This window comes from Rhodnius prolixus, unplaced genomic scaffold (assembly GCF_049639745.1).
Source record: "Rhodnius prolixus isolate KJV_2025 unplaced genomic scaffold, Rpr scaffold_16, whole genome shotgun sequence".
Classification (NCBI taxonomy): Eukaryota; Metazoa; Arthropoda; class Insecta; order Hemiptera; family Reduviidae; genus Rhodnius; species Rhodnius prolixus.
In genome coordinates, this window is record NW_027411616.1 from 3,694,544 (window position 1) to 3,718,312 (window position 23,769).

The following is a 23,769-nucleotide window of genomic DNA, read 5'->3' on the forward strand; positions in this document are numbered from 1 at the left end:
GAGCTGTGAGTTGTCAAGAATAACCACTCTCTGATGCAACAAACGCCGAACTCCGAGCCCCCCTCAGGTGATGACTTCCCTAAATGGTTTCTCAAAATTAAGGAAACGAAACTCTCCTGAGAACGAGAGAAAGGGAAGTCAGAGATAATTATCTTATGAAGTCCAATAACACTCTACGCAGTGCCCTCTGGACTCCCACTTCAGAAATACGAAGATGGGACCCCAAATTAAGGCACGGGGGAACACCCCTCTATTCCGGTAGCCACCCAAGCTCTCTAGGAAACGAGGAGCGTGGAGACGGAAATTGAGGATAAAACTCCTCGGGAAGGATGTATTCCACTTCAACATCCGATAACTACTTAGGCGGCAGTCTAAGGAAGCGTGGAGCCAGAAAATTTGGTTATTTATTTCCCCCACATGGTATCTAAAAACCCCACTTTTCCTAAGAGAGGGAGTATCCTTCTCTGATTCCTCGTAATTTAACAGGTTTTCTGAAGAAGTTTACATTCAAGTTGTTATATTAAATCAGTATTAAAACTGCTTACAGTGATTTTGGTTATATACGTAATGACCTTATCTCTTAATAGGAGGTTCGTTGCATTTCTTAGAGCGCTTGCTGCCCCTCTAACGCCTGGCCAAACATTTTCGTCTTTCTGTACGAAACTGCATGGACCATGTGAATTAAACACTGCGGATCCGAAACATCTGTGAAAACTAGCTTGTGATCACTTCTTTTTTCTGCAATTCCACGAGCCATTTAAAGAAAAATATTGCCTAAGATTAATCCTGTACCTTACTCGGCCGCTTTGGCGATATATTTGCGTATTTATTTCAGATTTTCTTGATTCGCTCAGAACAGCAAGTAAACTGCGAGGGAAGTACAGGAACCATAACAGCCTAATAATCTCTGTTTATTTGTACACGTCTTTTGATCAAACTATCTAAATAACTGAGATCGACGGACGACGTGTCCCTAGCTGCGAACAATCTGATGAGTCATAGTTCCACAGGTTTGTCGTGTACGCAGCATACATGATGCCTAATAACCTTGCTTACCTACTTCTGCCGCCGGCTCCAATAATCTGAAAGTTTACACGCGCCTTTTTTTTTGGCAATACTCTCTCTGCTGGAATGTAAATTTTATGTCATACTTTATTGCTGCTAGGTTTGGTTGCTCTATACTTACTCGCATTGATATAGTTAGCCCCAATTCAAATCAAGACAACTAAGATCTGAAAAGACTTGTGGGATCCAAGTCTTTTTATTTTTGTATAATTTTATCAAGGATGGATTGACAAGGAATTGCGGTCCACTCAAATGACTGTAACTTTTCACCAGGTTGAGGATAACTAATAACTAATTTTTAGTTATTAACAGGAAGGGGATGAAACATCACTACACATATTCTGGCTTTGAAGGTTTTGCAGATAACTGTTCGTTACTTCGAACTGTATAAAGGGGCACACAGAAAAATATATCTATGAGTTATCTAGTTTGAAATATTTTTTTTTGGAGTTTATTAATTCAATATAAAAAATACGATTTTGACAATAAAAATAACCTTCCTAAATTAATGTACACATAAGCGACACATTTTGTCAGTCTTCATATGAGTGTTTCTTAAATTCACGCGGTGAAAGTCGTTTGTTCTGTGCTCTCAGTACGGTTATTAGGAAACTGGTACAACTAAAACACAGTAAACAGTATGAATTGGTTGCTTTTTTCAATGCCTCTAGAACTATTCTAATATTTAGTAAAAGACAAAGTATTAATTAACCCAAAACCTGTCCATAAATTTAACTTTGCATAAGAAATTTGGTTTTACATGAATTACTCCAATAAACATTTAACATTACAATTTAACCAGCATGTAAGTACCTTTATTGCAATCATTTAATGTGTGTTTGAACCCATGATCTGTAGTTACATTTTCTCTATAAGAAGGGCGATTCCTTGTCCTCCGCCAATGCAAGCTGACCCTATGCCCAGTTTCAAATTTTTTCTTCTGCAAAAATTAATACAGAAGATAAATTATTGCATTACATTTACTTATTAATTTGTATTAAGCAAAATTTAAAAAACTTAATAAGCTTCATAACCTGCAACGCAAAACGGAAACAATGCATTTCTTCCACAATAATTGAAGGACACAAAAAAGGATTCTTTCTAACACTTGAGGAAAGTTAACCGACTTGCTTAATATACATATTTTGAGACGGGCTTTTGGGGTCCCATTTGGGCCTAGCGAGCACCAGTATGAAGAGTGAGGGTAGTCATTCCAGAGGAAACAGTAATCACTTGCCGCTCCCCTGGAAGTAAATATTTGAATTTCTTTCGCTAATTATTAAAGCTAATAATGTGGAGCAGAGCAATACACCTACAGGCCTCATTTTGTGCTGTAATGTAAGAAAAGTTACTTGGGTTTAAAAGTCAAACCATATGTGAGTGCGACTGTTTTGTGATTATCTTATAATTCTGTATCTTAAAAATTTAGTTCCCCCGTTTGCGACTTCGTATATTTTCTGGAAGTAACTCTTCTTGCAATAGTTTTTTTTGAACAAAACAGTTTTAATTTGTTTTTAATAAAACTGACGATTAAGTGAGCTATAGAAATTTCTGATGTGGGTATATCGCACCAGGCACATATTCATTGTGACATACTGAATGTTCGGCACTTCCGAATGGCTGATTTTGTCCAAAAACTTAAGGTTGGGTTTGTTGGTACTACCTAAACCAGACATGAAATTTGAACTTCTTGCAATTTATCTTGAGTTATACTGGCCACAGATCAATTTGTAAAAACCACTTTTTGGAACTCGAAAGAAATAAAAACGGATATATCCGGCAAAAACTCGATATTGCAAACTAAGCACGATCGTAATACTTTCACTTACCTAGAACAGTAAGATTAAGTAATTATCGTAAATCCTTTGCTTCTTCTTGATCCAAGTAACTAAGTGATGTAGCCCAATTATTAAATACGTAATAAATCATAGATTCACGTTGTAATATTCATAGCTAAAAATTCAAAGGGTCAAACAGCCAGAAAGTTGTGCGGAAAAGTGAGCTTAAAGACTGATGATAAAAAAAATTTAATCATCTAGAAAAGATTTAATTTCTAGCCATAATCCAAAATTCCATGGACTCATACGTAAAGTGAGAGACTAGTCATTTTCTTGGCCAACTGGAGGGCTGCGTAACACTAAAACTTCACCAAAAGATTTCTTGAGAATTTATCTCTTTCAGGCCTACGGTAAGAAGATGTATGTTCTTCTAAGGAATAACATAAATAGAACCCTTAATGAATAATCTCTATCATTTGATTAAATAAATATACGATATTAATACGTATATTAATATTAGTTGATACCTCAATTCATGGACTAGGTGGGTAGTAATGCGTGAACCTGAAGCAGCAAGCGGATGTCCAAGTGCAACCGCTCCACCATTTACATTTAGTTTATCTATATCAAGTTTCAGTTCTTTAACGCAGGCTAAAGTTTGTGCACTAAAGGCTTCGTTTATCTGAAATAGAAGTATTGTTTCAGTACATACAAAATTTCATTGAAATTAAGGTTCATAAAACAAATAGGATCACTGACCTCGATTAAGTCAATATCCTTTAGCTCTTTTCCAGTCAAACTGAGAAGTCTTTTTATAGCTGGTACAGGTCCGATTCCCATAATGCTGGGATCTACTCCTACAACCGCATAACCCACTAGCCTACTTAAAGGCTTTAAATTATGTTTTTTAATAGCTTCTTCGCTTGCCAAAATAACACAGCCAGCTCCATCGCAGATTCCCTATTAACAAAATGTGATAAAATAAAGAAAACATTGCTTAAATACTTTGTACTAATAATGCAATCTGCTTACTGAAGCTGAACCAGCTGTGACCACACCATTTTCTTTAAAGACTGGCGATAATTTTGTAAGCGTCTCTAAAGTTGTATTTGGTTTCGGATGTTCATCTGTATCAACAACAAGTTGCTTCTTTCTAATAGTAATATTTACTGGCGCCAATTCCTCTTTGAACACTCCAGCTCCATGAGCTGTCATAAACAAATACAAAAGCTTATTAAGAACATAAACAAAAATGTTTGTACGAGTATATAGTTACAACAAGACAACTTGTTAGAGCGCAACCAATTTTCACGATTAAATCTTCATCCCCCAAAAAACATGTTTTGAAGACAAACGATCACGAAAAAACTGATTTTGGAATGCTTTATGTAATGTCTCAAAAATAAAAACATGGGCAAGTTTGAACTTAGTATAATGCAGATTAGGCAACATCTCGCAATCGACACGGTTTAGGTAAAAAATTCATCAACAAAATATTGTATGTGACTTTGCCCCGTTTCCCTATAAATTCGTGGAAGCAGTTTTAAAAAATTTCACCAAGCTATTTTTATGAAGCATATGTCCATTTAACCCTTGGAATTCTAGCAATTTTTTTAAACATTTCTTTTAATTTCAATTTAACATTTTCAAAAATTGTTCTTGTCCTTGTTACCTTTTTTGTAAACTCGTTGCGCCTAAACGCGCGAACCGATTTCATTTGATTCGGAATTTTATGTAGAGTGCCTTTAGTGGCTCACGACACTGTGCATCGAATGAGAGAAGAGTTAGCCCGATGTTTGTAAAGCCCCCTCCAAAATTATTATTACTAATAACTCTGTAAGTCTTAGTTAAAATTTGGTAGGATGAAAGGGTTAGGGCTCCCCTACGTAACATAAAGCGCCGGTCTGCACTTACACCTGTTAAGGGGAAGTATAACAATCGTTTCAAATTATCGACGCGTGAACCGATTTTCATGAATGAAGTGTCATTCGAATCGAAATTTTGTACAGATTTGCACTTTAAAAGTCTCGACCATGTACCTCATAAGGAGGGGAATTTGCCCTACGAAAGTAAGGCCACTCTAAAACTATTATTACTAATATTTCTACAGCGCTTAGTCCGATTTGATAAAATTTAGCACGAAGAAGTGGTTAAAGCTTCCCTACGTGCCATTATGCTCTTGCACCCACTAAGAAGAAGTATTGCAATCGTTCAAATTATCGACGCGTGCCCTGATTTACGTCAATGAATTGTCATTCGATTCGAAATTTTATGTGGATAAAGCTTTCAACAACAGAAACGGAGTTTGCACCACTTAAGTAAGGCTCGCCTTAATAATCAATAACTACGACCAATTTTGATAAATTTTGGCAGGGAGAAGTTTTCGAGTTTTACTGCGTGATATTAAGGAGCCATCCTACACTTACAGCTACTAAGGGGAAGTATTGCAATCGTGCATATTAGAAGTTTAATCTCTCTTTGCCTTTTAGTGAGAAGTACTGTAAACGCACTATAATTTTTCTTACTGGACTTAAAAGGAAGTACTGAAATCGCAGTTTAATTTTGTTATTTACGCACACCTTCCGTTTTTATTCGGGACATTTTCCAAGAAAATTTTATTTGTGGATTCTTTGGGGATCACAACTCTAAGCATTCTTTTAAAAGATCTCTCCAGTGGTAGTTACGGGTCTGACTTAACACCTATCAGGTTACAATGAAAGTATTGCTCATTACAATTGTTAAGAAACTCTGTAAAGCAAAAAGGGAAATCTATTCAAAAAGTACAAAAATCTCCTTAACAAAAACTTACAGTTTAAAATGTTAAGTAAAAAAGTAAAGTAAAGTAATCGCCTATTTTTTCAGGCGGGGCTTAACGTCCAACTACCATTTACTAGGTGTCGTGGACGGAGGCGACTAGCAAACATACTTTACTATTTCTCTTTTAACCATTAAATAAAATCCAAGGCCAAGACCGGGAATCGAACCCAGTGCCACAATGCATATTAGCTTTGCAGGTCTCGCCTCTTAACCCGCTCGGCTACCGTGGCACCTAAAATGTTAAGTATAAGGGTTGATTAAACGCCAAAAGGTACACAAATCAGCAAGTACCCATCATTTCATTAATATGTACATCATTGAAATCATTTAAGTCCTTTTACTGCATTACTTTTCATTAAAATTTTTTTAGAATTTATTAGATGTCACAGACCCTTATGCTGGCCAATTTCATCTACAAAATATTTGTTCAAGTAGCACACCATTTAACTTAGATTGACTGTAATTAAAACTGTCCGGTAGGACAGTTGTATAAGGGTTGATCATCAAAAACTGCACGAAAAAGCATAACGTTGAAAAACACCCAACTTTGACAATTTTTTTCACTTTTTCTATAAAATATAAAATTCCCAAATTTTCTTTAAATTATAGGGCAAACCCTCCTTTATAACTGTAATTGTTTTGCAACAACCCAGATCTTATAGGTTTCGAGAAAAAAGTTGCTGAAAATGAGCAAAAACCGCTTTTTCAAAAAATGTTCTTGTTCTTCTTCTTGTTGTTACCTTTTTTGTAAACAACGTAGCGCCCAAACGCGAGAACCGATTTTCATGAATGAGGTGTCATTCGATTCGGAATTTTATGTAGATGTGCCTTTTGGGGGTCTCGACGCTGTACATCGAATGGGAAAGGAGTTAGCCCTCTTTATGTAAGGCCCCCTCCAAAATTATTATTACTAATTACTCTGTAAATCTTGGCCCGATTTTGATAAAATTTGGTAGGATAATAGGGTTAGGGCTCCCCTACGTAACATTAAAGCGGCGATCAGCTCTTACACTTGTTAAGGGGAAGTATAGCAATCGTTGCAAATTATCGACACGTGAACCGATTTTCATGAATGAAGGGTCATTCGAATCGAAATTTTGTACAGATTTGCACTTTAAAAGTCTCGACGCCGTGCCTCATAAGGAGGGGAGTTTGCCCCACCCAAATAAGGCCCTTTCTAAAACTATTATTACCAATATTTCTATAACGCTTAGTCCGATTTTGATAAAATTCAGCTCGAATAAGTGGTTAAAGCTCCTCTACGTTGCTGATGCTCTTGCACCTACTAAGAAGAAGTACTGCAATCATTTAAATTATCAATGAGTGAACCGATTTAAATCAATGAATTGTCGTTCGATTAAAAAATCTTTGCCTCTTTGCCTAGAAGTACTGCGATCGCAGTTTATTTTTCTTACTCCTCTTAAAAGGAAGTACTGAAATCGCAGTTTAATTTTGCTATTTACGTACAAATACCTTCCTATGTTATTCAAAAAGCTTTTTCAAAAAAATTGTTATTGAGGATGGTTTGGGGGAACGCAACTATAATCATTCTTTAAAAAGATCTCTCCAGTGGTAGTTACGGTTCCGACTTAACACCTTATCAGATTATAATGATAGAATTGTTTATTCCAAATTTTAAAAAAATCTGTAAAGAAGATATGTAACTTTGTAAAATAAACAAAAAGGAAAATCTATCCAAAAGGTGCAAAAATCTCCTTAACAAAAACTTACAGTTTAAAATGTTAAGTATAAGGGTTGATCAAACGCCAAAAGGTACACAAATCAGCGAGTACCCAACATTTCATTAATACTTCATTAATAGTTAAGTAATTCTACTGCATTAATTTTCATTAATAAGTTATTTTTTAGAATTTATTAGCTGTCACAGACCCTTATGCTGGCCACTTCATTTATAATATTTTTTTGTTATAATTATGATAAATCACATAAATATGTACATGCATGTTAAAGTAGAAAAAGACAAAGTTAGAGTAGGCTACTTTCTTGAATTCGTCTTACCGAAATATTCGTGAGCACAAATAACACACAGTTAATAACAAGTAGATTATTCAACAACAATTATTCATTTCTCAATTGTAATTTAATTTAGTCCCCCTAATTTTACTTATAGTAAAATACTGGAATAATTAGCTGTCCTAAAAATATGCATATTTTATTTACTTTATATTACATACGAGGGGGTACCCAAAAAAAACCGGAATTATTTTTTAACAGCTATTTATTTACAAATTTTTTACAGAACAACCTTATCCCCTTCAAAATACTCTCCATTACAACTAATACATTTGTCCCACCGGTGCTTCCACTGTTCGAAACATTTTTTGTAGTCATCTTTAGAAATGGCTGACAGCTCCTTCTTCGTTTTTTTCTTGACCTCTTCAATGTTGTCAAATCGGTGACCTTTCATGCCCTTTTTCATGCGTGGAAATAAGAAAAAGTCGCACGGAGCCAGGTCAGGCGAGTAAGGTGCTTGGGGCAGCGGAACCATGCCATTTTTAGCCAAAAACTGTGTAACAGAGATGGCTGTGTGTGCAGGTGCATTGTCGTGGTGGAAGAACCAGTCTCCTGTTTGCCACAAATCGGGTCTTTTTTGGCGAACACTATTGCGCAATCTTTTCAAAACTTCCAAATACAAGGTTTGATTGACGGTCTGACCTGGGGGGACAAACTCTGAATGGACTACGCCTTTGGCATCAAAAAAGCAAATCAGCATTGTTTTGATGTTTGACTTGACTTGACGACATTTTTTTGGTCGGGGTGAAGATGACGTCTTCCATTGGCTCGACTGTTGCTTTGTTTCTAGGTCATAACCATAGCACCATGACTCATCACCAGTAATGACCTTTGACAGAAAGTCTGGATCAGTTTCAAGCTGTAGTTTCAAAGCACGACATGTTTCAACTCGATGTTCTTTTTGATTGTCAGTCAGAACTCGAGGAACAAACTTGGCAGCAACCCTTTTCATCCCCAAATCTTCCGTTAAAATTCGCTGAACCGAGCTCCAAGATAACCCACTACTCTCTGACAGTTGATCAATTGTCTGTCGTCGGTCTGTGAACACCAGCTCTCGAATTTTTTCAACATTTTCGTCGATTCGGGCAGTTGATGGACGTCCAGAACGAGGTTTGTCATCAATCGACATGTCGCCATTTTTAAACCGAGTAAACCACTCGTATACTTGAGTTTTTCCCATAGCGTCATCTTTGTAAGCTGTTTTCAACATTAAAACACTTTCAGCAGCATTTTTGCCGAGTAGAAAACAAAATTTCAGAGCTGCACGTTGTTCACTTAAACTTGCCATCATAAAAAACGAAAAAAGAACAAAACAGCGTTGGTAAAAACAATCACTGCAGATGAACAGAACAAGCCAGGCAGACAACACAGGCAGGACTGAACTGGCAAGGAATTGCGCTATACACGTCTAGCGGCAGAAATGCGTACTACATAAGCTCCATGCGCGGCAACGCAATTCCGGTTATTTTTGGGTACCCCCTCGTATATATATACAACATTGTGAGATGAATACCTAGATTGAGAATGTAATTGAAGAAAACTATATTATTTGCGATAAAACCAGATAATTATTACCTATTATTATAAACGTTTGACTAATTCATAAAATAACAATTACTTTAATCGAAGAATGAACTTAAACCGACGATTTTTATTTAAAAATAAAAATAAATAAATAAAATAAACAAAATCATTGGTGTAAGTTTTTTATAAAAAAAAGTTTTGAATTTTTTAGCCTCATAATTTTTTTATATTTTTTATGTTTTTCTTTTTAACCTGTAATTAATAGTTTGATTATTATAAGTAACTAGATATTACAGTCAATCTACAGTGCTAATTGAACATATATTTTGTAGACGAAAATGGCCAGCATAAGGGTCTGTGAAACATCTAATAAATTCTAAAAAATAACTTATTAATGAAAATTAATGCAGTAGAATTACTTAAATATTAATGAAGTATTAATGAAATGTTGGGACTCGCTGATTTGTGTACCTTTTGGCATTTAATCAACCCTTATACTTAACATTTTAAACTGTAAGTTTTTGTTAAGGATTTTAATATAAGCCTTTAATATATTGCCTTTTACATTGGTTAGTATGTAATTAAATGTTGAAATAGGCATTCGAAAATACGAAGGAGACTTGCGAAGATGCTTCCCTGAAGTTTTTGGTACTAGTGATGGAATTCACCATGTTCATGTTTAGTCCTGTTTATATCATGAAGCCTAGATCAAACCCCACTGTTTCCAGATTCCAACTAATCAATTCTTGTTGGAGCATACCTCCTATCAAAGATCCTACCTTCTTTGACTAAGGAACATACAACAACTTTACCAAATTTATAACAACATAAAACTCAATTATGGTTAGTAGTTTTATACTAGAAAGAGAGTACGATCCCAAGTTCAAGTCCAGTGTGTAGCTACTTAGTATACTAGAAAAGTGTTGCAATTCAAGTATGACCTTCCACCCCCGTCCAAGACAATAATTTGGTAGTTGGATCTTAAGCCTTGCCTCAATAGTAGGCGATTACCTTACTTTACAAATAAATCATTACTTTTATTTGAAACATTTTCGGGGAAAGTAATTTAAGTAATTTAGATTCTAGGAAACCTGGTATATTATACTTCAACTGTGTCTTTCAACAAATAAAACTTTTTAAATACTGGCAAACAAAAAATTTAAATTGAAAATTACTTTAAGTGCTATAAAAAAAATATTTAATGAAAAATTTTCTTCAATTATTATTTTATTAATTAATATATTAATATTAAATTAACTGAAATATATTCCCTGGAATTTAGCTTCCGCCTAAAAACTGCCTAGTTTAAACATTCGGTCACTTACATAGTTAAAACTCCTTAACAAAAACTTACAGTTTAAAATGTTAAGTATAAGGGTTGATTAAACGCCAAAAGGTACACAAATCAGCAGTACCCAACATTTCATTAATACTGCATTGATATTATTTAAGTAATTTTACTGCATTAATTTTCATCAATATTTTTTAGAATTTATTAGATGTCACAGACCCTTATGCTGGCCATTTTCGTCTACAAAATATATGTTCAAGTAGCACTGTAGATTGACTGTAATATCTATTTACCTATAATAATCAAACTATTAATTACAGGTTAAAAAGAAAAACGTTATAAAAAAAAAATTATGAGGCTAAAAAATTCAAAAACTTTTTTTAAAAAATGCTTACACCAACTTACATAAATGATTTTATTTTATTTATTTATTTTTATTTCTTAATAAAAATCTTCAGTTTAAGTTCATTCTTCGATTAAAGTAATTGTTACTTTATGTAGTAGTCAAGCGTTTATAATAATAGGTAATAATTAATCTCTTTATCGCAAATAATAGTTTTCTTCAATTACATTCTCTATCTAGGTGTTCTTCTAGATATGTAATAAAAAATAAATAAAATATGCATATTTTTAGGACTACTAATTATTCCAGTATTTTACTATAAGTAAAATTAGGGGGACTAAATTAAATTACAATTGGGAAATGAATAATTATTGTTGCATAGTCTACTTGCTATTAACTGTGTGTTATTTGTGCTCACGAATATTTCGGTAAGACGAATTCAAGACTAAAATATTGTTTTAAATCCTCCGAGATTCAAATTTAAACAGTACCCGACTCGAACTTTGTCTTTTTCTACTTTAACATGCACGATATGTAACTACTCAGAATAAAGAGTATATTAAAGATAAATCAGATGAATAATTTGGAATAGAGATAAAATAAAGTACCTATTTAATAACGAAGATATAATATACATTTTATCATAATTATAAAAAAAAAAATATTATGAAGAACTGGCCAGCATAAGGGTCTGTGACATCTAATAAATTCTAAAAAATATTGATGAAAATTAATGCAGTAAAATTACTTAAATAATATCAATGCAGTATTAATGAAATGTTGGGTACTGCTGATTTGTGTACCTTTTGGCGTTTAATCAACCCTTATACTTAACATTTTAAACTGTAAGTTTTTGTTAAGGAGATTTTTGTGCCTTTTGGATAGATTTTCATTTTTGTCTATTTTCCAAAGTTACATATCTGCTTTACGGATTTTTTTTAAATTTGGAATTAGCAATTCTATCGTTATAACCTGATAAGATGTTAAGTAGGAACCGTAACTACCACTGGAGAGATCTTTTTAAAGAATGATTATAGTTGCGGTCCCCAAACCACCCTTAATAACAATTTTTTTGAGAAAGCGTTTTTGAATAAAATAGGAAGGTATTTATTTGTACGTAAATAGCAAAATTAAACTGCGATTTCAGTACTTCCTTTTTTGAGGAGTAAGAAAAATAAACTGCGATTACAGTACTTCTACCTAAAAGGCAAAGAGGCAAAGATTTTGAATCGAACGACAATTCATTAATGTAAATCGATTCACCCGTTGAAAATTTTAACGATTGCAGTACTTCCTCTTTGTCGGTGTAAGAGCATGATGGCACTTCACTGCCACGTAGAGGAGCTTTAATCACTTCTTCGTGCTAAATTTTATTAAAATCAGACTAAGCGTTATAGAAATATTGGTAATAATAGTTTTAGTAAGTGTGGGGCAAACTCCCCTCCTTATGAGGCTTAGCGTCGAGACTTTTAAAGTGCAAATCTGTAAAAAATTTCGATTCGAATGACCCTTCATTTATGAAAATCGGTTCACGTGTTGTTAATTTGAAACGATTGCTATACTTCCCCTTAACAAGTGTAAGAGCAGATCGTCGCTTTAATGTTACGTAGGGGAGTTCTAACCCTATCATCCCACCAATTTTTTTCAAAATCGGGCCAAGATTTACGGAATAATTAGTAATAATAATTTTGGAAGGGGCCTCACATACATGGGGCTAACTCCTCTCCTATTCAGTATACAGCGTCGAGACCCCCAAAAGGCACATCTACATAAAATTCCAAATCGAATGACACCTCATTCATGAAAATCGGTTCGCGCGTTTAGGCGCTACGCGGTTTACAAAGAAGGTAACAACAACAACAACAACAAGAAGAAGAAGAAGAACAACAACAATTTTTGAAAATGCCGTTTTTGCCCATTTTCAGCAACTTTTTTCTCAAAATCTATTATATCTGTGTTGTTGCAAAAAAAATTACAGTCATAAAGGAGGATTTGCCCTACATTTTAAAGAAAATTTGGGAATTTTATCTTTTATAGAAAAAGAGAAAAAAATTGTCAAAGTTGGGTGTTTTTCAACGTTATGCTTTTTCGTGCAGTTTTTGATGATCAACCCTTATACAACTGTCCTACCGGACAGTTTTAATAATGCAATATTTCCCTAATATAAAATAATTGGGTTGGAAGGCATTTTTAAATGGTAAACAGAGCATATACTTTAAAACTGTATAACTCAACTAATAATCGTTTAACGTTATTATTGCCTAGCAGCTCATCTTTGTCAACAAGCAACAAGTCGATTTGTCCCATTAAAATTTGGTCCTCGGCATTCAATGAATTAGAAGATGGCGTTATTGATTGGCACTCTGGTGGTAAGGTTTGTACCAAAAGCAAGTTATTCAGATGCTTGAAAAGACTCCAAAACAATAATAATGGAGTAATCCATTGACTGAGATTATAAGAGAGTCCTTATGCATTAAGAGAGAGGGCACTCCCTTGATCTCTCAATTGGGCCTTATTTTTTTAATTTTTTTTAAATGGCCTGTTGGTTCAGAAAACTTTTCTACAGGATCAGATTAGCCAACTCTGAGCCGGGATTCCGGGACGGCAAAATAATGATCAGAAGATGGATATTTTAAAGAGTAAGGAAATTGACTTTAACAGGAAGAATAAGTGATGCAGCAAATATGTATGCGTTGCGATTAGTCCTGTCGCAAACTGTATACTACTTTGTATTAGTCTGTGGCCTTTAAATCTCTCTCTGACGATAAAAAAAAACGTATTTTATTTCAGAAAGTAAGAAAGGTTTCAGCTCTGAAGAACTTGTAAGTAGCTTTCAGGGTGTGAGAAATAAAATATTCTTACAAATAATAGCAATTTTTAATCATACATCATTTTGTGCAACTAACTTTATTTGCGCCATCATTTTCAGAGCAAATATTAAAAGTAAGTTCCTAGAAGTGGTAGAGAGGGAATCTCTGGTATTTTATAAATTAGGATTAGGCAACCAACCCTACTCAGAGCCCCTGTGCATATTGTGGCAGAAGGAAGCGGAAATGGTTTAATTTGTATATTTTTTGGCATTGGATGCTGAGGCCATAGCTTCATAAAACATTAATAATTATTGAAATTAATAGAGAAAATAAAAAAGTTGAGTCTCGGTTATCCGTCATGACCGGGACCGGACACGTGACGGATAGTCGAATAGACGGATAATGGAAAAAACAGGAAAATTTCCAGATTCTTTTGTTTAACGTGTATAAAACTTTTTACTAACTGGTATACATATTTTATAGGTTTATACGCTTAAGCCTTAAAGGTCAGGTATCTTTCATTATTCAATTCATTCTATTGTGTATTAAAATTAATGAATACAATGTCTGTGACATCTAATCGGTTTGGTGGGCGGTTTTGATTGTGGTTGATCTTTTTAGGAAAAACTAGTTTCTAACTTTACAATATTTATGTTTAACATTGTTAGGTGTTAAGAAGGCGCTCCCCGACTAGATTCCTGGCCGTACTGGTCTATCGCACTTCACATTGCCACATGGAGTGGGATAGACACTCAATTCTCTGGTGATCTAAATGCTCCATCAATGCGATGGGGTTACATGTACAAAAGCGGAAGGTAGGATTTGGTAGGCTTTTATTGATTCGAACTCACTTTTATTCGTTGAAAATTCTTCAAATGCACCGACCTTTCTATCCCCCGACGGTCATACGTCTCACCCGATATTGTTTTTTTCTCACCCCTAGAAAAAAACGGAAATTGTCCAACCACTGCCTGATTTGAATTGTGCCTTGGAAAAGACCGATATTAACAAAATCGTAGGGTCGGATGAGTTACTGCCAGTATTCTTGCCCCTAAAACTAAAGTAGTGGTGCTTACCTTCCTCAATCTTGTATGGCAAAAAAGAATCCCATCAGAGTGGAGAAAAGACGAAATTATGCCAATTTTAAAAAAAGGTAAGTCCTTAGTTTTTGTAAGATATACGAAAGAATGGATCTCAAGAGGCTACAGCATTTCCTGGATAGAAACAAGCTCATCTCAGACTGCCAAGCTGGCTTCAAACTCCGCAGAAACACTATCGAGCATGTGATACGTCTCTCGCAAAGTATTAAGCACGGGTTCCACACAAACATAGCACAGCATAGGGTGTAAAATACGACCGAAAGCTAACGTGGGAAAAGCACGTGGAGAAGCTGGTGGAACAAAGCGAAAAACGCATATCACTTTTCAAGAGACTCACGGGTATTAAATGGGGTGCGACACAGGAATTGTTTACCCTGGCCTATAAAACGTATTGAAGACCCTCGTTAAAGAATAGCACCGAAGTTCTAATTACCGCCCCTGAAACAATAAGTGGTAAACTGGACAAATTTCAAAACGCTACACTAAGAGTTATACTAGGTGCCCCTCGTTCGACCCCTATTACTTCAATGGAGCTACAAGCAGATATCGAGCTACTTGCTGTCCGAAAAGAGATGACAACGATTAACCTTGATGAAATATTAAAAAGATTACCAATTAACTACTGGCAAACCGAGTGTGACCACATGGAGGTTGAAAACTAAAAAATGCTTTGCGGGTAAAGTTCGAGATTTACGTGGGCAAACAGAGCTTAAGGTTTTACAAAATCGGAAAACCTTTTTTAATTCTGTTTCATCGGAAGGGCCACAGTTATCGCCAGGTAGACTGAATAATAGAAGCTATAAAAAGCAAAGCAGTCCCCGGCATGAATTAAAATTGTTTGCCCTGGAAACAATAAATGTTTTACCAGGGAAGGGATTAGTTAGCTATGCGGTTAGCGTATTGGATTCCCACGCGGAGGTCCCTGGTTCGAATCCAGCTGCTGACCCTTAGATTTTCTCTTCCTAGGAGCTTCTTACAGCTCACTGTCCGGTGATGGATAGTGTTGTCTGTAACGAGAGAACACTGTCCGGAGGCCGGCAGTGCACTAAAAAAGCTCCGGGCGGCAATAACCTTAGATGTTGACGCGCCTTAAATCATTAAAAAATTAATTAATTAAAAAAAATAAATGTTTTACTCTTCCCTGCCTTGGGTGCATATTTACACCGACGGTTCTGCCGACGGTGCAAACCGTAATGCTGTTGCAGGAGTCTACTCAGTGCAGTTCCAATTCAGTGTTCCTGTTGGAAAGATAGCATCAAATTTTGATGCAGAAGTGCACGCCATCGCCGTAAGGTTGGAAATGGTTGTCAAAAGGGACTTTTGCAAAACTGTTTTACTAGTGGATACCCAAGCAGCTATTTCAGCAATAACCGGCTATGACGATAAAGACGACACTATTAAAAAGAAATGCAAGGCACTCATAGATAGGTTACTTTCGCAAGAAAGCAAGTTGTACTGCAGTGGATTCCGAGTCATGTTGGACTCCAGGGCAACAAAGGAGCTGACTGATTGGCAAAAGAGGGAGAAAATCAAGATCAGATCCAGGAATCACTGTTGCCTCGAACAGCCACGAGAGTGATCCGGCACAGACTTCGATCGAAGATGACCCAGGAACAAAGGGGAAAAGCACAAAGGAAGCAGTGGAAGGTGCTTGGAAATACTAAAGGAAGACTCCCGACCGATCTGCCTAGATCAGCAGCTGCGGTTTGTTTTAGGTTATTGACAGGGCATGGATTACCTTCAGAAGCTTCTCCCCCGAATTGGTATTATGGACAACAGTACCTGTGTGCTTTGTGATGGAGATGTTGTGAATGGTCAGCACCTGCTCACATGTTCCCAATTACAGGATGTCCGGGACACTATGCCCACGGACCCAAACATACACACAAAAATTTATATTAGTCTGCAATCGTCTCATGGCCGGAGTAGCCACTGACCGTAAAGACGTAGGTTAAGAAAAAAATAAAATAAATAAATAAATAAAAATAATAATAGAGCAAAGCGACTGGTAGGAAAACATGGTCATTACAAAAAAGAAAGGTTTCTCTTTTCTCTGTTAAAGCTGAGAAACAGAGCCTCTTCCAATATTTCAAATTCAATACTAAATAAATAAAAAAGTAAACACAAACCTTTCTTCCAAAGTGTCTGTGACCTCAAGGAGTATTCGTCAACTTCAGCTCTAGTTATTTTGTACTTTTCAGCCAACTTTTCTGCAGTCAGACCCATTGGAAGCCCACAATATGTATCCGTTAAACCTGTCCAAAGTGTATCTTCGAATTCTACTTTAGTTCCCAGAGCAGTTCCAAATCGTACATTTCTCACAGCAAATGGTGCCTGACTCATATTGTCCACACCACCAGTCAGCACTACTGATGATTCGCCGACAACAATATTCTGGAAATTCAATTCAACTAATTTCGAAGTTATAGAAAAACGTATCAAATTGTAACAAAAGGACTTAAGCAAGGTATGTAAATAGTTTCAATGCGATATTTGTGATTTTATTTTTGCTTAGAAACTTTCTAAACTAAGAATTTGCAGGCTTTTTTCCTTTCTATAAACCGATAGAGGAAGTTCCTATTTGCACGGTATTTATGCTGTAAATGTGGATATCTGATTATCCTTTACAGCATAATCATAATAAAAAGAAAACATTTCGCACATCTATAGAATTAAACTTCTCGTCGTAGGTGCAAATTACAATAATACCGATCATCCCCAGAAAGGATAATGATTTAGGAACTTTAGCCTATCAACACTAAACAATGGCATTCTCTAACATCCACACAATAATATTTCAACAATCTACTTGTTATAACTGTGTGTTATTTGTGCTCACGAATACTTCGGTAAGACGAATTCAAGACTGAAATATTGTTTTAAATCCTCTGTGATTCAAATTTAAACAGTAGCCGACTCTAACTTTGTCTTTTTCTACATTAACAAGCATGTATATGTGACTTCAGAATAAAGGGCACATTAAAGAGAAATCAGAAGAATAATTTGGAATAGGGTTAAAATTAAGTACCTATTTATACGAAGATATAATATACATTTTATCACAATTATAAAAAAAAATATGAATAAACTGGCCACCATAAGGGTCTGTGACATCTAATAAATTCTTAAAAAATATTAATGAAAATTAATGCAATAAAATTTTTTAAATATCAATGAAGTATTAATGAAATGCTGGGTACTGCTGATTTGTGTACCTTTTGGCGTTTAATCAACCCTTATACTTAACTTTTTAAACTGTAAGTTTTTGTTAAGAAGATTTTTGTACCTTTTGGATAGATTTTCCATTTTGTCTATTTTGCAAAGTTACATATCTGCTTTACAGATTTTTTTAAAATTTAGAATAAGCAATTCTATCATTATAACCTGATAAGGTGTTAAGTCGGAACCGTAACTGCCACTGGAGAGATCTTTCTAAAGAATGATTATAGTTGCGGTCCCCCAAACCATACTCAATAACTAATTTTTTTTGAGAAAGCGTTTTGAATAAAATAGGAAGGTATTTGTACGTAAATAGCAAAATTAAACTGCGATTTCAGTACTTCCTTTTAAGAGAAGCAAGAAAAATAAACTGCGAGTACTTCTCCCTAAAAGGCAAAGATTTTGAATCGAACGACAATTCATTGATGTAAATCAGTTAACTCATTGATAATTTTAACGATTGCAGTACTTCCTCTTAGTAGGTGTAAGAGCATGATGGCACTTCACTGCCACGTAGAGGAGCTTTAATCACTTCTTCGTGCTAAATTTTATTAAAATCAGACTAAGCGTTATAGAAATATAGGTAATGATAGTTTTAGAAAGGGCCTTACTTGGGTGGGGCAAACTCCCCTCCTTATGAGGCACAGCGTCGAGGCTTTTAAAGTGCAAATCTGTACAAAATTTCGATTCGAATGACACTTCATTCATGAAAATCGGTTCACGTGTCGATAATTTGAAACGATTGCTATACTTCCCCTTAACAAGTGTAAGAGCAGATCGTCGCTTTATTGTTACGTAGGGGAGCCCTAACCCTATCATCCTGCCAAATTTTATCAAAATCGGGCCAAGATTTACAGAGTAATTAGTAATAATTTTAGAGGGGGCCTTACATATAGGGGGCTAACTCCTCCGCCATTCAATGTACAGCGTCGAGACCCCCCAAAAGGCACATCTAAATAAAATTCCGAATCGAATGACACCTCATTCATGAAAATCGGTTCACGCGTTTAGCCGCTACGTTGTTTACAAAAAAGGTAACAACAAGAAGAAGAACAAGAACAAGAACAATTTTTGAAAAAGCCGTTTTTGCTCATTTTCGGCAACTTTTTTCTCGAAACCTATTAGATCTGGGTTGTTGCAATAAAATTACAGTCATAAAGGAGGGTTTGCCCTATAATTTAAAGAAAATTTGGGAATTTTATCTTTTATAGAAAAATAGAAAAAAATTGTCAAAGTTGGGTGTTTTTCAACGTTACGCTTTTTCGTGCAGTTTTTGATGATCAACCCTTATACAACTGTCCTACAGTTTTAATAACAATTATTTAAGTAATTCTACTGTATTAACTTTTCATTAATATTTTTTAGAATTTATTAGAAGTCACAGACCCTTATGCTGGCCATTTTTATCTATAAATATTTGTTCAAGTAGCATACCATTTTACTTGAATTGAGTGCAAATTCGATTAAACTATAATAATCAAACTATTAGTCACAGGTTAAAGTGAAAAACGTTATAAAAAATAAAAAAAAATACGAAGTTAAAAAGTTCGAAAGCGTTAGATTAAAAAAAGCATACACCAACAACATACAACAATGATTTATTTTATTTTATTTATTTTTTAAAATAAAAATCTTCGGTTTTTCATTCTTCGATCAAATTGATGCCAAGAATTTCCAGTCATGACAGGAGTAAGGCAAGGGGATGCACTTTCTGCGGTATTGTTTAATCTCGCGCTACATAATGTAATTGGGAGATTGAACTTATCGGGAAATATTTTTAATAAATGCATTCAGATCTGTGCGTATGCTGGATATCTGTATGGTGGCAAGGAATATTGTTGTATGTTGATGTATGCTTTTTTAAAAAAAAGTTTTTGAACTTTTTAGCTTCATATTTTTGTATATTTTTTATAACGTTTTTCATTTTAACCTGTGACTAATAGTTTGATTAAACTAACTAACTAACTAAGCAGCTCTACAGCCCATAGTGAGCCTTGGCTTCCCCAACAGTGCTCCACCAGTCCTCTCTATACATGGCCCTTCTCTTCCAGTTCTCCACCTTTAGCACTCCAAGGTCCCTCTCAACATCCTGGAGCCAACGTCTTCTCGGTCGCCCTCTTCGTCTCGTACCGAAAACGTCTGCAAGTAACATTTTCCGAGGCATTCTGTGCTCCGCCATTCTCGCAACATGTCCTAGCCAATCAATTCTCCTCACTTTGATAAACTGTACAATATCACAGGACCCGTATAACTCATACAGCTCTTTATTATTTCTTCTCCATGCACCCTCCTCCAGCACAGGTCCAAATATTCATCTTAATATTTTACGCTCAAACACCTTCAGCGTGTTGACTGCGCTAGCACTTAGGGTCCATGTTTCTGCAGAGTATGTCACTACAGGCCTTTCTAATGTCTTGTACAGTGCTACCTTTGTTGCACGTGACAGCAAGGAGGAGCGGAAAAACTTTATATTGGCGAAATAGGCGCGGTTTCCAAGCATGATTCTTCTGTTTATCTCCTGTTCAATTTTGTTCTCATTGTTCAGCTCAGCCCCCAGGTATATGAATGATGACACACTTTCAAATGGGTACCCTTCGATTTCCAGGGGGACTCTCATCCCCCTCTGAAACAACTCATGTTGTTTCAACTCACATCGCAATCTGAACCAACACTCATGTACCTTGTCTTGTTCTCATTAACTCTCAAGCCAATCTTCTTTTCTTCAACATTTATTACTCTAAATGCTTCCTCCAGTTCCTTTATATTCCTTGCCACCATACAGATATCCAGCATACGCACAGATCTGAATGCATTTATTAAAAATATTTCCTGATAAGTTCAATCTCCCAATTACATTATGTAGCGCGAGATTAAACAATACCGCAGAAAGTGCATCCCCTTGCCTTACTCCTGTCATGACTGGAAATTCTTGGCATCAATTTGATCGAAGAATGAAAAACCGAAGATTTTTATTTTAAAAAATAAATAAAATAAAATAAATCATTGTTGTATGTTGGTGTATGCTTTTTTTAATCTAACGCTTTCGAACTTTTTAACTTCGTAATTTTTTTTATTTTTTATAACGTTTTTCACTTTAACCTGTGACTAATAGTTTGATTATTATAGTTTAATCGAATTTGCACTCAATTCAAGTAAAATGGTATGCTACTTGAACAAATATTTGTAGATAAAAATGGCCAGCATAAGGGTCTGTGACTTCTAATAAATTCTAAAAAATATTAATGAAAAGTTAATACAGTAAAATTACTTAAATATAAAATAAACTATAAGGCTGAAATTAAGAGAGGAAGTATGAATGAAATGTTGGGTACTAGCTGATTTGTGTACTTTTTGGCGTTCTGCAAATTACATATCTGCTTTACACATTTTCTTAACATTTGGAATTAGCAATACTTTCATTATAACCTGATATGGTATTAAGGGATAACTACCACTAGAAATACCTTTTAAAAGAATGCTTACAGTTGCGGTCCCCAAAGAATCCACAAAAACAATTTACTTGGGACAACGTTTTGAAAAAAATAGGAAGGTATTTGTACTTAAATAGCATTACAGTACTTTTCCCTAAAAGGCAAAGAGAAATTAAACTTCAATTACGCACGATTGCAATCCTTCCATTTAGTAGCGGTAAGAGTATTATAACACTTAAATTTCACGCAGTAAAACTCGAACCAATTCTTTCTGCCAAATTTTTTAAAATTGATCGAAGGTTATTGACTATTAAGAGGGGCCTTACTTAAGTGGGGCAAACTCCGTTTCTAATGTAGACGTCGAGATCCACAAAAGCTGTATCCACATAAAATTTCGAATCGAATGACAATTCATTGACGTAAATCGGTTTACGCGTCGATAATTTGAATGATTTCAGTACTTCCTCTTAATTACGTAGGGAGCTTTAACCACTTCTTGCTAAATTTTATTAAAATCGTACTAACCGTTGTAGAAATAGAAATATAGTAATAATAATTTTAGAGAGGCGTGGGGCATACTCCTCTCCTTAAGAGGAACAACGTCGAGACTTCTAAAATGCAAATCGGTCCATGCGTCGATAATTAGAAACATTTGCCATACTTCCCCTTTATAAGTGCAAGAACATAACGTCGCTTTAATGCTACTTAGGGGAACCCTAACCCTTTCATCCCGCCAAATTTGATCAAAATCGGGCTAAGAGTCATTAGTTATAATAAATTTTGAGGGGCCTCATGTACATGGGGCTAACTCCTCTCTCATTTGATGCACAGTGTCGAGACCCCCAGAAGGCACATCTACATAAAATTCCGTATGACACCTCATTCAAGAAAATCAGTTCTCTCGTTTAGGCGCTACGTTTTTTACCAAGAAGTTAACAACTACTACAAAAGAACTATTTTTGAAAATGCCGTTTTTACTTGTTTTCAGCAACTTTTTTCTCACAATCTATCAGATCTGGTTTGCTGCCCCCCCCCCCCAAAAGAAAAAGGCAGTTCTAAGGAGGATTTGTCTAATATTTTAAAGAAAATTTGGGCATTTTAACTTTTATAGGAAAAGAGAAAACAATTGTCAAAGTTGGGGGTCTGTCAACGTTACGTTTTTTCGTGCAGTTTTTGACGATCAACACTTATACAACTGTCCTACAGGGCAGTTTTATAATTTAAAATTTAATAAAATCCTGAACCTAATGACTGAAATAACAAAAAATAAAAAAATACATTACGGAATTAACCCTTGTCGATTTAGTCAGGATTCAAGCTTTTATAACAGTCGCTCAGATAATGTTCTCTAAACAACAAGGTGCACAAGGCAAACAAAAAAATTCACGTTATAAGGTTACAGGTTTAACATTTTAAGTGAAACTTATAATGTATTTAGTTTTCTTAAAATATTTTCTACATTTATATATAGACAAGACTGCGAGGTTGGCTAATAGTACGAATAATGTGGCAGGATAAGTTAAGATCTAGATAAGGATAGTATTATGTTAAAATGATTTCTTACAATTTAAAAGCTCGTTAGTTAGTCTATTATAATACTTATTGCACTTACCTGTGCACCATTAATAATAGACTGGAAACCAGAACCACATAATCTATTGACGCCTAAAGCCGGTCTATCTTGAGGTATTCCACATCTTAGCAGTACATGACGAGGATGAAATATGGAATCGGAAGAAGTATTCTGTAATATTAATAACTTATTTGTACATAACAGGAATGTAGTAGTCTTGTGATATTGAATGGAATTTATGAGTATTTTTTAAACTTAAAAGTAGCACTTGATCTATTACCGAAAAAACAACTGATATTTTCACACTGTAACTTGTCAAAACAGTAAAAAGATGTCACACCATAGCTATTATTTTTAAAATATATCTTTAAAAGATTTATTTTATTATTTGTTTATATACGTACAGCTAAAACATTTCCAATAACAACTGAATCAATTATATCTGGCGAAATCTTTCCAGCAGATAGGGCAGCTTTTGAAGCGACTTCTTGCAAATCGCAAGAACTTAATTTAAGAAATTTTCCTCCAAAAGTACCAAATGGTGTTCGTTTAGCAGCAACTATGAATACACCTAAAAAAAAAAGTGTTAATGAAACAGCTAGAACATGCAAAATATATTTCATAATAATAAACGTATTCATACCTTTAGTTAAAGCAGCCATAATCGGCAGAGGTTTTTAAACCAGAATGAACGAAAGAGATACAATACCAACTAACAACTGATAAAGCCTAAGTGTTGACTGGCAAGAATGAGTTAACATAATTAATTTACCCTGAATAGTGT

General features: G+C 35.0%; 1 protein-coding gene across 1 annotated transcript; it reads right to left on the minus strand.

Annotated features, from left to right (window-relative positions):
- Positions 1-1,485: 1,485 nt before the first annotated feature.
- Positions 1,486-23,768, minus strand: yip2 (yippee interacting protein 2). The gene is made up of 9 exons (XM_074134430.1): positions 23,629-23,768; positions 23,390-23,556; positions 23,025-23,156; positions 16,892-17,156; positions 3,876-4,051; positions 3,603-3,803; positions 3,371-3,525; positions 1,879-2,005; positions 1,486-1,686 (listed from the first exon to the last, which is right to left on the minus strand). Exons 1-8 carry the CDS (start codon positions 23,645-23,647, stop codon positions 1,924-1,926), a joined length of 1,197 nt encoding a protein of 398 aa, XP_073990531.1. The 5' UTR covers positions 23,648-23,768; the 3' UTR covers positions 1,486-1,686; positions 1,879-1,923.
- Position 23,769: the final 1 nt, after the last annotated feature.

Excerpts from the sequence above, each read along its gene's own strand:
- yip2 (XM_074134430.1), bottom strand. Across the intron at positions 4,052-16,891 it reads ACAGACACTTTGGAAGAAAG|CTCATGGAGCTGGAGTGTTC; the intron begins GTTTGTGTTTAC and ends TGTTTATGACAG. Across the intron at positions 2,006-3,370 it reads CACCTAGTCCATGAATTGAG|AAGAAAAAATTTGAAACTGG; the intron begins GTATCAACTAAT and ends TAATTTTTGCAG.